Consider the following 13,137-nt stretch of genomic DNA (forward strand, 5'->3'; position numbering starts at 1 on the left):
CTTTGAAGATGATGTGTGGCGCCACTGGCAGCAAGCAGTTACTCGTCTGACGACCCGATCTCGACTTTGCAACTGGAACTGGGCATTCTGGTGACCTCTCACCAATGCCGACGTCGTCCTGCTCCTTCGTGGAGCTTCATCAACCTTACCACAGAAAAATGGAACGGGAGAGCAAGATGGCAGCGCCGTGTCCACCTACATTAGCAAAGAATTGAGTTTTGAGATGCCGACGTCTCTTATCCACGCGTCTTCGTCCCGTCCGATTATCCATTGCCGCGATTCTAGTCTTTTGCTTTGCATGCATCTCGCACCAAAGCTTGCTGAATGTCTTGCTCTAGTGGCAGGAGTGGTTCTCCAGTTGCGATTTAACACCATCTCTCCCATCGTCTAGGCCCTCCGCGGCCTCAGCCGCATTTCCCTGGATCCACAGCTTGTGCACCACTTCAGGCCCGAACCTCCACCAGATTCAGGCGAGTTCGAAGCCTATTTGGCGAGGCTCGTCTAAACTTGTCCTTGATTCGCCAGTGCCCAGCCCCAGCTCTCCCAAATGAGGAGTTCAACCACCAAATCGTCCACCACAGTCGCGGGTCGATCGCTTTAGGTTTTTGGGCTTGAGCGTGGCCTGTCATGCCTTTCCCCAAATGCCCATCCATCATGCAGCAAGAACTGCTTCAGGTCACCACCTTGTTCCATCCACGGTACAAAACCCTCCTCTAAACTCACTTGGGCCTTTTGCTGGTGAAACTCAAGTCCTCTTCGGCCTCGGGAATGCTATTCGACGCAATCTAGAATTCTTCGTCCCTTGTGGCGTTCACCCGGGCTGAATTGAGCAAGTGCTTGACATAAAATCCAGAACCTAAAGACGGAATAGAGGCCATTCTCGTGGCACCAAACGGCATGAGCCGCAGTCGCCTGTTCCCGCAGCCTCTTCTCTATCAACCCCAAGCTCCCCCCCTAAACCGAATTCCCAACCTGCACCTGCAATGATCCAAGATGCCTGGCAAGTACTCCCACAGCGTGGTGCTGGCCACCTACTCGAGTCGCCGCATCAGCAGCGATGTCACCGAACCGCACCGGAATCGCTCTCGGGCAGATGTGCCTCAACAAGCCGAAAGATCAACTCACGTTTCAGCAAGCAAAGCCGCGAACCAACCACTGAGGTCTAGAGAACAACCGGTCGACCGTTCTACCGTTCGAGCGTCAACATCGTCGCCTCACCGTCCCCGGTCAACTCAAAAAGGACAATGCATCTACAGCCACGCAAGTGATGTGACAAGAAATCATGCCGCGATTCACGGCCAACAGACAGAAAATAACAAACACAACCCTGTGCCTCCTGCATTTCAATCACACACCAAAGCAAAACCAATCAAACAACCACAGACCAGAGAAAACCATCTGACCGATCCCTACGAAGGTTATATGCAACGGATGTCCCGCGTCGACATTCGCCCTGCAGAGAGGTTGCAATGGACGAATTCCCAAGCTGCGACTGAACACAAGACAAACACAGATAGGTGGCAAGTCGAGAGGCTTGCGGCTGCAACTGAGAGGCAGCGTCGAGAACCACCTCTGCGAGGAACCCAACCGTCTCGACCTGTTTCAAATGTCGTTCCCAGCCGGCTCTTTTCTGTGCAGCAGTTCCTTGACATGTCGCCACGCATTGACAGGCCTCTCATGAGCTCTCCATCACCAACTCACCTTCAGCAATCTACGCCATCGCCTAGGCATCGGAAAAGTTCCACAAGCTTTATTGATTCTTCTGATGATGAGGAATCCAGTCCTTCTGACTGGATCTCACGTGGCAATCCCTATAGACCAGCCACCCAATCAGCACCAGAAGGGAACATCGATCGGACAAGACCAACAACTCCAGCAAAGGCTAAACCGGTCCAGAAAGCTGATGTGACCAAGGACCTACCATCTATTCCCTCGGCGGAAAGTACCCTGGATGAAGAGCGTCGTCAGTCACGCGGGTCTTCTCACAACTCACCCGAGAGAAGGCATGCTAGACAGGGCTCGGCGGATCTCGAAGAGAACAACATAGGATTACCTCTCCAGAGGTACTCACCACTTCGCCAAAGTCCTAGCCTACAATTTGTGTACTCCAGTCACGTCTCGATTGAACCCAACACAGGAGACGATGATGAACTCGAATCCTCGCCGGGTGTCAAGTCACCCGAGTCGCCTGATAAACTCCACAAGTCTCCATCGATGACTGATGGAGTAGACACTGATTCGAACGGATCTGGGTCAAGGGAAACTGTTCAAGCCCGTCGTCGTTACTATCGTTCAATGGGCCATGAGATTCCGAGCACCAGCACCTGGCTTCAGCTAGCACCAAGGAACTCTTCATCAGGTCGATCATCGCTAGAAGACTTGTCAAGGATCTCCCCCACAACTTCAGATGCAAGCGTCGCCACGAAATCTCGTCGCCCTGGGATATCATCTTCTAGCTCATACTCTGAAAGGAACCCACGGACCCCAACTTCGCCCGTCTCGCCGATTCGCTCTGAATCTGCCCCGCCGAGATTGAGCGAAGACCAGGGAAGAAACATTCTCACTGACATGCACCGATTGTCCAACCGACCTGTGAACCCAATGCCCAATTTTGGTATCCCTTCGGTCGCGCGGTCGCCCAAGATATCTCCTCCCTGCAGCCCTATCAAGCCGCACCCTCCACTTAGCCCATCGAAACTCAAGCAAGCGAGGTCCTCGAGATTCAAGCAGCACACACCATCACCCCCGCTGCCATGCATCACCGAAGCCATTTCCGAGACCGCCCCAGCGGACCCAGACACCTACAAATTACCAGAGCCGAGTCCATTGAGCTCCATCGGCTCGAGCAAGGAGAATTTGTCCGACAGTTCAAACGACTTGGAAAAGGGTGAGCATGAAGTGCCGGTTGCAGTAGAGCTCGATGCAACCGAAACCGAGATTCGTTCGCCAAAGCAATCCGACACTGACACTGTGTCGATTCTCCCCCAAACGGGACTGGATGCCTGTTCCCCAACCAGTCCAAGCGAAGTGTCTCCCATCGCAGGCCGCATCCACCCGGCTTTTTTGCACATTGATGAGTCCTCAGGCTCCGATTCGTCTGATCAAGAAGAAGACGAGATTGCGTGTCCACCCGACATCCGGCGATATAGGTATTTCCAAATGCCTACTGTCGGCACCATGATGGACCTAGATGAGGAGCCTACGACAAGGCCATCGTCATCGTCATCGTCAACAGAAGCAGCAACACCACCATCCGTGCCATTTCGTCGACCAGTAGCGTCGTCCTTGGCAAGATACAAACCAGAGACGCGACGGGCGAATGACAACGACGACAGAATGCAGTCGTTGATGAGTTCTCTACACTCAGGTCCACAGATCACTCCAAGCCAAGTCGTTCGCAGAAAGACTGCAGTGGAGAGATTGGAGGAGATGATCCGACAGACAGAGGCCGAGGCCGCAGAGAGGAAAAGGAAGAAGGGCGTTATGGGTTTGGTGAGGCTGCTTGCCCGGTAATTGGATACCCAACTGGGTCACTCCGGAAGGATTCTCGTCATGGATGGATCAGTATGAGTTACGTTTACAATGTGCAGTGATTAAGCCAAACAATTGTATGGGTATATAACGGGGTTGATATCGGATCGATCCCAAGCTGGCAACAGCAAGATATTTGTAATAAAGGACTAAAAAGGACCCAAACAGTCAAAACGATCATCCAAGATTATCCATATCTATCTATTGGTGGTTTATCTTTTTCGCATTACTCCTCAATGCTATGGTGTCCCTGGCCCGACCACATGAAACTCTAGACATCTGAAAGCATTGATGCATAGTCGTCTCGCGTGCAATCGCAAAGCCACAAACAAACGTTTGACTTGAGTCGCCCTTCCTGATTCTACTACCCACACGCTCGTGTGTTTCTTTTGTGTAGTCATGCCAGATACGAGTCTATATCCCAAGCCTTGTGGTCATGTTTATTCTTTTTCACCATCACCATCACTGATCCTTCTTTCTCCCCTATGAGGATCCCAAGAATCCCTGGCTCTCCAAGAGCAGGATGATCTGGTGGACAATGTTGCGGACCGTCTGCTTCTCAGTATCGACGACCAAGTCGGCGTCCGAGGGAGCCTCGTAAGGGTCAGTCACACCAGTGAAGTTCTTGATCCCAGCCTCACGCGCATGCTGGTACACTCCACGGCGGTCGGTCTTCTCTGAGTATTCCAGACTGGTGGCCACGTGGACCAGGAAGAATGTACCGAAGCGCTCGATTGTCTTGCGGGCGTCTTTGCGCGCAGCGTCAAAAGGTGCGATGGGCGCTGCGATGACGGCTGCACCCGCCTTGGTCAGTTCGCCGGCGACGAACGCAATGCGCGCAATGTTGCGGTCGCGGTCCTCTCGGGTAAATCCGAGCTCTGACGACAATTCTGACCGGACAGTCTCGCCTAGCAGGAGCGACACTGGTCGGCCGCCCTGTTCGTTGAACGTCGTCTGCAGAGCACGGGCAATGGCGTCTTTGCCGGAATTGAGATATCCGGTGAGGAAGATGGTGAAGCCTTGGGTGGCACGAGGCGGGTTGGACTCTCGTAGGACTTGGACAACTTCGGGGTATGAGAACCATTCAGGGATGGGGGCGCCGACTCGTAACCGTCTGCGGAGCTCAGTGCCGGAGATATCGAGGGTCTTGATGCCTTCGGGGACTTGATCCTTGGGTCGGTATTCATCGGTCTCGGGCAGGTAGGTCATCTGTTGGAACTCGACCACTTCGATGCCCAGCTCATCCTTGTATTTCTCCACGGCGTGCTGGGCGTCATATGGGCCATAGAAATCGACGCCTTTGCTGTTCTTGCCTGGGCCAGCATGGTCGCGGCCGATGATGAAGTGGGTAGCTCCGTGGTTCTTGCGGATGATGGAGTGCCAAATGGCTTCGCGCGGTCCTCCCATGCGCATGGCAAGGCCTAGGAGACCGAGGACTGCCATACCGTTGGGGTATTTTGGCAAAATCTGCTGGTACACGCGCACTCGGGTGAAGTGGTCAATGTCACCAGGCTTGGTCAAACCAACGACAGGGTGGATAAGGACATTAGCCTGACGAGCTCGAGCAGCCCGAACGGTCAACTCTCGGTGGGCTCGGTGCATGGGATTACGGGTCTGGAAGGCGACCACGCGGGACCAGCCAAGCTTCTCGAAGTGAGTGCGTAGTTCGGCAGGAGTGTATCTTAAGGCTGTGTAGTCATAATGATTCAGTCGGTTAACGGCTTCAAGCTTGCCACCGACGTAGAATTCCTTGACGGTGTCGTAGAGATATCTGATGGCAGGGTGTTCTGGGTCTCCTCCGAAGACCTCCTTGGCCTCCTTATCTTTGTTGGGCTTGTAGACATCTTCAATAGTAAGAATGGCAAGGTTTCGGTCGTCTCTGAAGTCCCGCAGGGTGACGCGGGCACCAGGTTTTAGACCGGATTTCTCGACAGTCTGGGCGTCGGCGTCAAGAGTGATAGGGATGCTGAAGACATTGCCATCAGCGAGTCTAGTATTCTCCACCACACCGTTGTAGTCTTTTTCACTCATGAAGCCTTCGAGAGGAGAGAAGCCGCCATTGAGAATGAGTTCGAGATCACACAGCTGTCGCTCGGTGAGGACGATGGCAGGGAGAGTTTCCGCTTCAGCGGCAAGCTCCTTGTGACGAGGAGCATCTCGAGCAATGAGGTCCTTCAACACTCCACCATGAGGTGTGTTGGCCATGGCTGCGGAAGGAGATGGTCAAGGGAAAAATCTCGAGACGTAATGGTGAGGGGAAACTTGGTGGGAAAAGATCGAGATGCGGAGAAGCCGCTGGCAATGTAGAAACCAAATATATGTTGGCAGGAGGGGCACACGCAAAGTTAGCGGACAAGGAGTTGATATATGGGAACAACAAGATTGATTGAGAAGATCTCTCAGCAACCTGGACTTTCAACTTTTGAATCAACTTTTTCGGAATACGGAGTATAGGTAGTGAAAAGTGAGAGAGGGTATGACGGGCATGGGCCAATGAACGGAGGAGGAGTGCTATGTCGCCATCCGCGCTGTGGGCGTGGCACAGGATAAATTTTCGGGCCAGGGGATTTTCCAGCAAAGAGAGTTGGGTCGAGAGCACAAGCATCACCACTCACCAGTGCTTACAGACCTTGGGTACCCACATTTTGAGATCAGACCCTCGGGCCAAAGAAGCGGCTGGCCAAGTTCCCATGTTGAGATCTCTAGTAAAGTCGCCCAGGGGTTTGGGCATATGAGCTGTAGTGTGAGGCAAGATTAGTAAAATGTAGTGTTCGGGGAATAACCTGCTGAGTAATTCAAAAGAGAATTTAGGAAACATGGAGGGACATGATACATGATCAGGGCAATATGTACTGTCGAGAAGTTGGGCGAAAGGCGAGAGACGAGAGAGGCGAGAGTCATGGGTGTCCCTCTCACCCGCCCAGGAAGTCGCACCCCTGCATCAGCCAACTTCCTTCCTTGCAGATCTACTCGACTGGTGCCTGACGACACACGACGACAACTGACAATCGACAACCACACAAAACCACAAAACCACAAAAACCACAAAAACCTTGACAGAAAACACCAGGTCCTGCTTATCATGATTTCAATTCTTGTCAACATCTTTTCCTGGTCTATCTTCCTTCTCTAGCTTTAGATCAGCTCTCATCCAGACAACTCCCTCGGCGTGTTACGGTCACAGCAAGCCACATTGTAATTCCAGAAGCATGAGTGAATATTCATTAGATCATGATTTTCTATGCAGTGCATCCTTTTGGTGCAGGAGCTAGTATGTAGTTTCCCAAACGCCATCGCTATGCCTAAGAAGCTGAATGTACACTGTGGGATCTATGCCTCGACGCTGACCCTCTGCAGAGCCTGCTCGAGTGCTTCTCGTTCTCGCTTCTTCTCCTGTTCCATCAAGTATTGCGCATACTTGGAGCGGGGATTGTGAATCCCGCACTCTGTTTTGGCCTGACCCTTCCACCGTCCGGCCCGCTCGTCCTCACCTTCCTTCACAGGCTGAGTCGAGTGCCAATCACCAACGCTCTTGTAACCTCGGTCGAGGAGAACGTTGTAAGGCACGTCATTGTCCTTGACGTACTGCTGCACTTCCTTGAATGACCAATTGGCCAGGGGGTTGATCTTGATAAGCCCAGCCTCATCCACCTCGATAATGTCCAGATCCCCACGTTGACCGCCTTGACTTCGTCGTCGACCAGTCAAGACGGCGTAGGCTTGCAACTCACGATAGGCCCTTTGAGTGGGCTCCACCTTGGCAAGATAATCATATCGTTCGTCATCCTTTTCCCACAGTTTGTCACCATACTTGGCCGCAAATTCGTCGGCATTTTCCACTCCTTCAGGCTTGTATACGTGAAGGTTGACGAGAGGATACTTGGCTCGCACGTTGTCCACAAGGTCCAACGTCTCTTGGAAGTGATGCAGTGTGTCAATGAAAATCATATCGACCATTTGTGGTCGAGGGATTTTAAGCTTGGACAACATGTCGAGCGTAACCAGGCCAGTCAGGCCAAACGCTGTGGTCTGGTAGAGTTGGGGAAGAGAGGTGATGCACCATCTGAGGATTTCTTGAGGCTCGAGGAATTGAAGTTGTCGGTTGAGGAATTTCAAGTGTGGTTTGGTGAAATACACCTCGGGCAAGCCAATTTCACTGTTTGAACCGCTGGCATACCCTGAGTCCGTGGCCTTCCAGCTCGGGCTGCGTGAACCACTCGTAGGCGACGACATTGTGCAGAGATCTTAGGCTAAGCGAAATCGTGGGGTAGAGGTGTAGTGTGAGAGGATATATAAGGAACAGGGGAGGGAAAGGGTTGAAGACTGAAGGGCAAGCTGGACAGACACGACAGACAACACGAAGGGCGAAGGGGCGAGAAACACGCAAACCCACCTTTACAAATCCAACACTGGAGTAATCTTGTCATTGTCGAGCACGCAATCGCTTGGTGGAGCGCACTAGAATACCTCACTGTCGGCTGAGAAAGCAAAAAATGAAAAATCGCGAGAGTTGTTGGTGTCAATTCAGTCACGTGCAATCACGCAATCGATGGCGACAGCCTCCTGCAGTTTCATTGGTCGGTGGCGTAGTTGACCTTATTACGAAGCGGCAGACTCGAGCACGTGACTATGTTGGAGCATATAGCGTATATTGCATGACCAAGCCTTTAGTGTAGAGTGTAGAGACCTGGTTATAGATCGCGACGCCCTCCCCGTTGACAATGAGGAGAGACGATCAACCGTTTCACCTCTCCATCTGACACCCTAGAGACCTCATATTTGTTGTCGGATATTTCCCTGTCTATAAATATGACTGCATATACTTTACAAGTCTAGTCAATGGAATGTATGTGCGCCTATAGTGGATCGTTTATATCCGTAGATCGACCTCACACCTATAATAAACGATCCCCTAGAGTAAACCCATACCAGATGGTTGCAAGCACAGCAAATAGATTGACTAGAGATGATGCACCATGCAGCTGTCCAAACTTGCGGTTCAACTTCTGCATCTCTGGACTATGTGGTGGAGCATCATAACTCCTTTTCCCGTCCTTTGTCTCCTGGTGTTTTCGCAGACGCATCGTCTTGGTGGTCTGAGGTCCAATAACTAGAGAATTGGCCAGCCCCGCACCGAATACGATGGCTAGAGGTGTCAAGACATGCAGGCGGTTGGAGGGGTGTAGGACACCAGACAGGCTCGAGGGAGTGGTACCAATGGCCGTTCGTTCAGCAGGGAATGTCAGTGCTAACAGAACAGGTAGCACAGACTGCATGCTGAAGTATATGGGAAATAGAGCCGATTGCAGGGTTGCAAATTGTGCTCGTGGTAAGGAGCGGAATGCGACGATGCCTCCAATGAACGACTGGAATATCTCACTGCCTAGGAGTGTTCCATAGCTAGAGATACACACAGGATTGATCAGTACGTGAACAGTGTTTGGGCCCAAATCGGAGAATCACCTGATGATATGGTATGGTGCGGCAGAATAGAACAAAGAAGTGCTGGCCATATTGCAACTAGTATATACAATGCTCGAGTTGCCTGATTGAAGGGGTCCGCTTTAGAGTAACACAATGTATGTACAGTGCCAGCCGTCGGTGCAGATAATAATAAATGGTATGATAGGATACGACAAGTTGATGTCGATGACGATGACGACCGCGCCGAGGTTCCACGGTCGCTCGCAATGCAACGTCCACCGTAGGAGATACGGCCGTCCAAAAACCTAAAAGCACAGTAGGCCATCTGTCCACGTGACTACGCGACCTCACGCGTCATGCTCTCTTCACTTTACGCCCAGGGTTGCCGCCTGTGGATGTCTCTCTTCTCTAAGTAGCATGTTGCAAGGCTTCATCCTCTTGAATATCCCAGTAGCAACATTCTTCTAGTTCTGTCACTCGTCGCAGTCGAAACTAAGAAGAATGTATCTCGTTGATCGCTTACACCTCAGTTCGCCCGTCCTTCTCTGTCCCACCTTCATCGCTCGACATTAAATCCCCTCCTCCAACCTCCGTCTCCATTCTGACCAGCTGTCAACCCCATCATCATGGCCGACAAGGAAGCCACCGTCTACGTCATCGACGTCGCGCACTCCATGGGGAGACAATCACCGAACCGTACACAAAGTGATCTCGAATGGTCTCTCCAGTATGTATGGGACAAAATCACCAATACCGTCTTCACGGGCCGCAAGACCCTGCACATTGGCATTGTGGCACTTGGCACAGACGCGACCAGCCTGAGTGATGATCTCCAGAATGAGGATGCATACCAACACATCAGCGTCGTGCAACCGCTAGATCAAATCCTCATGCCACAACTGCGAAGTCTGCCACCGAAACTCCAGCCAAGCTCGACCGACGAGCGAGATGTCTTGTCCGGCATTATTGTCGGAGTGGACATGATCCTCAAACATTGTCGCAATCTCAAGTACAAGAAGAAGGTCGTGGTTGTGACCAACGGCTCCGGTCAAATTGATGACGATGATGTCGAAACCACAGCGGACCAGTTCAAGCAGCATGGTATTGAGCTCGTGGTCTTGGGTGTCGACTTTGACGATACGGAGTATGGGTTCAAGGAGGAAGATAAACCGGAACAAAAAGTATGGAATGAAGCCTTGCTGAAGCGACTGTGTGAAGCCACCGATGGCGTATATGGGACAATGCAACAGGCGATTGACGAACTGGCCATCCCAAACATTAAGCCGGTCAGGCCCACTCCGACGTTCACCGGCCAGCTGCGGTTGGGGAACCCCGAGATCTACGACTCGGCATTGTCAATAGACGTGCAACGGTATTTCAAGACTTCGATACGGAGGCCACCGACCGCCAGCGCTTTTGTGGTGAGACAAGGTGGAGGTGGCAGTGGTGGCCAAGATGAGGCTGGGACCTTGGATACTGTGCACAGCACTTACAGATACACGGTGCAGGATCCTGAGAACGAATCCGGAGTCAGGGACGTGGATAGAGAAGACTTGGCCAAGGGCTACGAATACGGCAGAACCGCGGTGGCCATTTCAGAGACTGAGCAGAACATTACGAGACTGGAAACCTCGGCGGCATATGAGATTCTAGGATTTATTCCCATCGAGAATGTCGAGAGATACATGCTTCTCGACAACTCCAATATGCTGGTGGCTCAAAAGGGAAACGACAAGGCGACCTTGGCGCTCTCATCTCTCATCCATGCTCTGCACGAGCTGGGCTCTGTTGCTGTTGCGCGCTTGGTCAAGAAGGACATGAATGAGCCCATCTTGACCATTCTTTCACCACTGGCTACCCAAGAAATCGAATGTCTCGTTGAGAACGTACTCCCGTTCGCGGAAGACGTCCGCACGTATCGTTTTCCCCCGTTGGACAAAGTCTTGACTGTCTCGGGCAAAGCCCTGACCGAACACCGCAACCTCCCCAATGATGACCTCCTCAACAGTATGAGTGAGTTCGTCGACAGCATGAATCTTATCGATGACCAGGGCGAGGAACTCATGGCTATCGAAGACACATTTTCGCCACTTCTCCACATTATAGAAGGAGCCGTCAAACACCGTGCTGTCCATCCTACGTCACCGATCCCAGAGAAACCCGAGTCGTTTCTGGCGTATTCCCGACAACCCGCGCACCTTCAAGAGGCTAGCCAATCCATCCTAGCTAGATTGATCAAGGCAGCCGACGTGAAGAAGGTGCCTCCCAAGACCAAAGGTCGTCGTCGGTACCGTGAGGCCGAGAAGCCCTTGTCAGGGCTCAACGTGGAGGAGCTGTTTGAGAAGGAGGATCGCACCTCGATCTCGGCCACCAACGCCATCCCAGAATTCAAGCAGCTTGTGGGCACCACGACAAAACTGGAGGACTTCCAAAAGTATGTGCAGCAGATGTTGGCCATTATTCAAGATTGGACTCGGGACAGTTTGGGGGATCAGAACTATGGTCGTGTCCTGGAGGCCTTGGGTGTGATGCGAGAAGAGATGATCGGTTACGAGGAGCCCAAGGTGTATAATGATGCCATTGCTAAACTCAAGCACAAACTGTCGGCCAAGGATCTGGGGGGCGACCGGCGCGAATTGTGGTGGAAAATTCGAGTGTCGAAACTGGGTGTAATCAGTCAAGATGTTTCGGAGAGCTCCGATCTGACTCGTGAGGAGGCAGACAAGTTTATGGCCGCGAAGCTGTGATGAATTGCTTTCAGCCCATCACCTCGAAGCAGTTCTTGTTTTCATGTGGTCGATACCCCCAAAAGTTTAATGAGAAAATGTAACAAAAATGAGAGATGAATGATGTTTAGGAGATTTTGCCGATTCTGCGTTTGGCAATATTGATCTTGCCTTGGACACGATCGACATCCTCATCGACCATTTTGAGCATCTCGTTCTGTACTTCGAGTTCCTGATTGATGGCAATGCCTAATTCCTTTTGTCTCATGACGATTTTGCGCAACTCTTCGACATCTAGGTCTTGATCGGCCATCTTTTGTTTCTGAAGTTGCAGCACGCCCGCATTGTCGAGCTCTCGTGTTTCGGCCGTCTCCTTGCCCAAGACACGGCCTCCAGATCTGGGCTTGGTGCCGACCAGAGCCTCCTTGTCCTGGATGGAAGCTACGGTGGAGTCGAGCTTGGATTTGGTGATCATGGCGTTCAGGAGATTCTCCAAGCCTTCTTTGTCCTTGCGCGCCGACGCCAAAAGGTCCTTTCTCCGTCTGATTTCTCCTTCGCCGAGCTTTTGACCTCCCCAGCCACCTTGGCTGTCTTTTTGGATGTTAGTGAGCCCCTCCTCGAGAGCAGTAATGAGTGTGCCGGACTTGACGAGGCTACTCTTCGCCGCAACGCTGGCTTCGTGTTGTTTCTGCGGGGTCGAGGCCTGGTCCCGATTTGTCAGGCTCAGACGAGCATCTTGCAGTTGGGTTTTGAGGTCACGGTGACAGTCGAGCCAAATGACGGGGTCAGTGATGGGAGCCCCACCAGCTCCGGGGCCTGACAGAACTGAATGCAAGGCACCAGCTGTGGAAGAGGTCTGATTGGCAAAGGAGGACGGGAGATTGAGGAACGTCCGCCAGACGGAGGTAGTCCTCCACCGAGCATCGTCAATCGAGTTTATGGTCTGTAGATAAGCCTCCAAGGCCTCGCGTCTTTCTTCTGTGAGTTTGGCATCACTAACTGTCTTGGAGAACCATGATTTGGCAGGTAGTGTGGCGGGAGGAGGGCTGCCAACTTGGTCCGTTAATCCCGAGTGGAGGGTGAGGAAGTCTGAGTATCGTTTCTGGACAGTGAAGGAGCGGAGTGGAAGTCGGAGCGAGATATTGTAAATTGTGTAAGGCTTGGACCCCGTTGAGATGGTGGCATTTGGTACGGAGATTTCCACCGGTGGCGCCATGATGTGAGTGGGGATGATTGGAAATGGGGGTTACGATGTCATGATAGACAAGCTAAATCCACAGGAATAAGAGGTCCAAGAGACACAGTGAGTAGCGGGATAGGCACAGGATTTAACATGAAAAAGAGTTGCGGGATAGGCACAGGTTTTAGAACATGAACAAGAATTGAAGATAGGCGATGGTCGGTTGTTGTCGGTGGTTTGGCGTGGCTTCCGTCATTGCACAGCCATGGCTTGTGA

General features: G+C 52.1%; 6 protein-coding genes across 6 annotated transcripts; 2 read left to right on the forward strand and 4 right to left on the reverse strand.

Moving 5' to 3' along the window:
- The first annotated feature begins 757 nt into the window (after window positions 1-757).
- On the forward strand, window positions 758-3,724 carry PV10_08104 (uncharacterized protein). Its single transcript, XM_016373081.1, has one exon. It carries the CDS (start codon window positions 994-996, stop codon window positions 3,511-3,513), a length of 2,520 nt encoding a protein of 839 aa, XP_016219992.1. The 5' UTR covers window positions 758-993; the 3' UTR covers window positions 3,514-3,724.
- On the reverse strand, window positions 3,713-5,970 carry PV10_08105 (sulfate adenylyltransferase). The gene has a single exon (XM_016373082.1). The coding sequence runs from the start codon at window positions 5,734-5,736 to the stop codon at window positions 4,015-4,017; it is 1,722 nt and encodes a 573-aa protein (XP_016219993.1). The 5' UTR covers window positions 5,737-5,970; the 3' UTR covers window positions 3,713-4,014.
- Window positions 5,971-6,745: 775 nt separating this feature from the next.
- Window positions 6,746-7,894, reverse strand: PV10_08106 (phosphoadenosine phosphosulfate reductase). Its single transcript, XM_016373083.1, has one exon. The coding sequence runs from the start codon at window positions 7,762-7,764 to the stop codon at window positions 6,862-6,864; it is 903 nt and encodes a 300-aa protein (XP_016219994.1). The 5' UTR covers window positions 7,765-7,894; the 3' UTR covers window positions 6,746-6,861.
- Window positions 7,895-8,279: 385 nt separating this feature from the next.
- On the reverse strand, window positions 8,280-9,205 carry PV10_08107 (uncharacterized protein). The gene is made up of 2 exons (XM_016373084.1): window positions 8,995-9,205; window positions 8,280-8,931 (listed from the first exon to the last, which is right to left on the reverse strand). The coding sequence occupies exons 1-2, from the start codon at window positions 9,042-9,044 to the stop codon at window positions 8,427-8,429; spliced, it is 555 nt and encodes a 184-aa protein (XP_016219995.1). The 5' UTR covers window positions 9,045-9,205; the 3' UTR covers window positions 8,280-8,426.
- Window positions 9,206-9,356: 151 nt separating this feature from the next.
- On the forward strand, window positions 9,357-11,823 carry PV10_08108 (uncharacterized protein). Its single transcript, XM_016373085.1, has one exon. The coding sequence runs from the start codon at window positions 9,582-9,584 to the stop codon at window positions 11,700-11,702; it is 2,121 nt and encodes a 706-aa protein (XP_016219996.1). The 5' UTR covers window positions 9,357-9,581; the 3' UTR covers window positions 11,703-11,823.
- PV10_08109 (uncharacterized protein) lies at window positions 10,573-13,047 on the reverse strand. Its single transcript, XM_016373086.1, has one exon. It carries the CDS (start codon window positions 12,895-12,897, stop codon window positions 11,809-11,811), a length of 1,089 nt encoding a protein of 362 aa, XP_016219997.1. The 5' UTR covers window positions 12,898-13,047; the 3' UTR covers window positions 10,573-11,808.
- Between the last annotated feature and the right edge of the window lie 90 nt (window positions 13,048-13,137).

Source organism: Exophiala mesophila, assembly GCF_000836275.1.
Source record: "Exophiala mesophila strain CBS 40295 unplaced genomic scaffold supercont1.6, whole genome shotgun sequence".
Taxonomy (NCBI): domain Eukaryota; kingdom Fungi; phylum Ascomycota; class Eurotiomycetes; order Chaetothyriales; family Herpotrichiellaceae; genus Exophiala; species Exophiala mesophila.

Bases quoted from the DNA above. Each gene is read 5' to 3' on its own strand.
- PV10_08109 (XM_016373086.1), bottom strand. From the start codon at position 12,897: ATGGCGCCACCGGTGGAAATCTCCGTACCAAATGCCACCATCTCAACG.
- PV10_08105 (XM_016373082.1), bottom strand. From the start codon at position 5,736: ATGGCCAACACACCTCATGGTGGAGTGTTGAAGGACCTCATTGCTCGA.
- PV10_08107 (XM_016373084.1), bottom strand. From the start codon at position 9,044: ATGGCCAGCACTTCTTTGTTCTATTCTGCCGCACCATACCATATCATC. The intron at 8,932-8,994 runs GTGATTCTCCGA...GTGTATCTCTAG, and splicing joins GCACCATACCATATCATCAG to CTATGGAACACTCCTAGGCA.
- PV10_08104 (XM_016373081.1), top strand. From the start codon at position 994: ATGCCTGGCAAGTACTCCCACAGCGTGGTGCTGGCCACCTACTCGAGT.
- PV10_08106 (XM_016373083.1), bottom strand. From the start codon at position 7,764: ATGTCGTCGCCTACGAGTGGTTCACGCAGCCCGAGCTGGAAGGCCACG.
- PV10_08108 (XM_016373085.1), top strand. From the start codon at position 9,582: ATGGCCGACAAGGAAGCCACCGTCTACGTCATCGACGTCGCGCACTCC.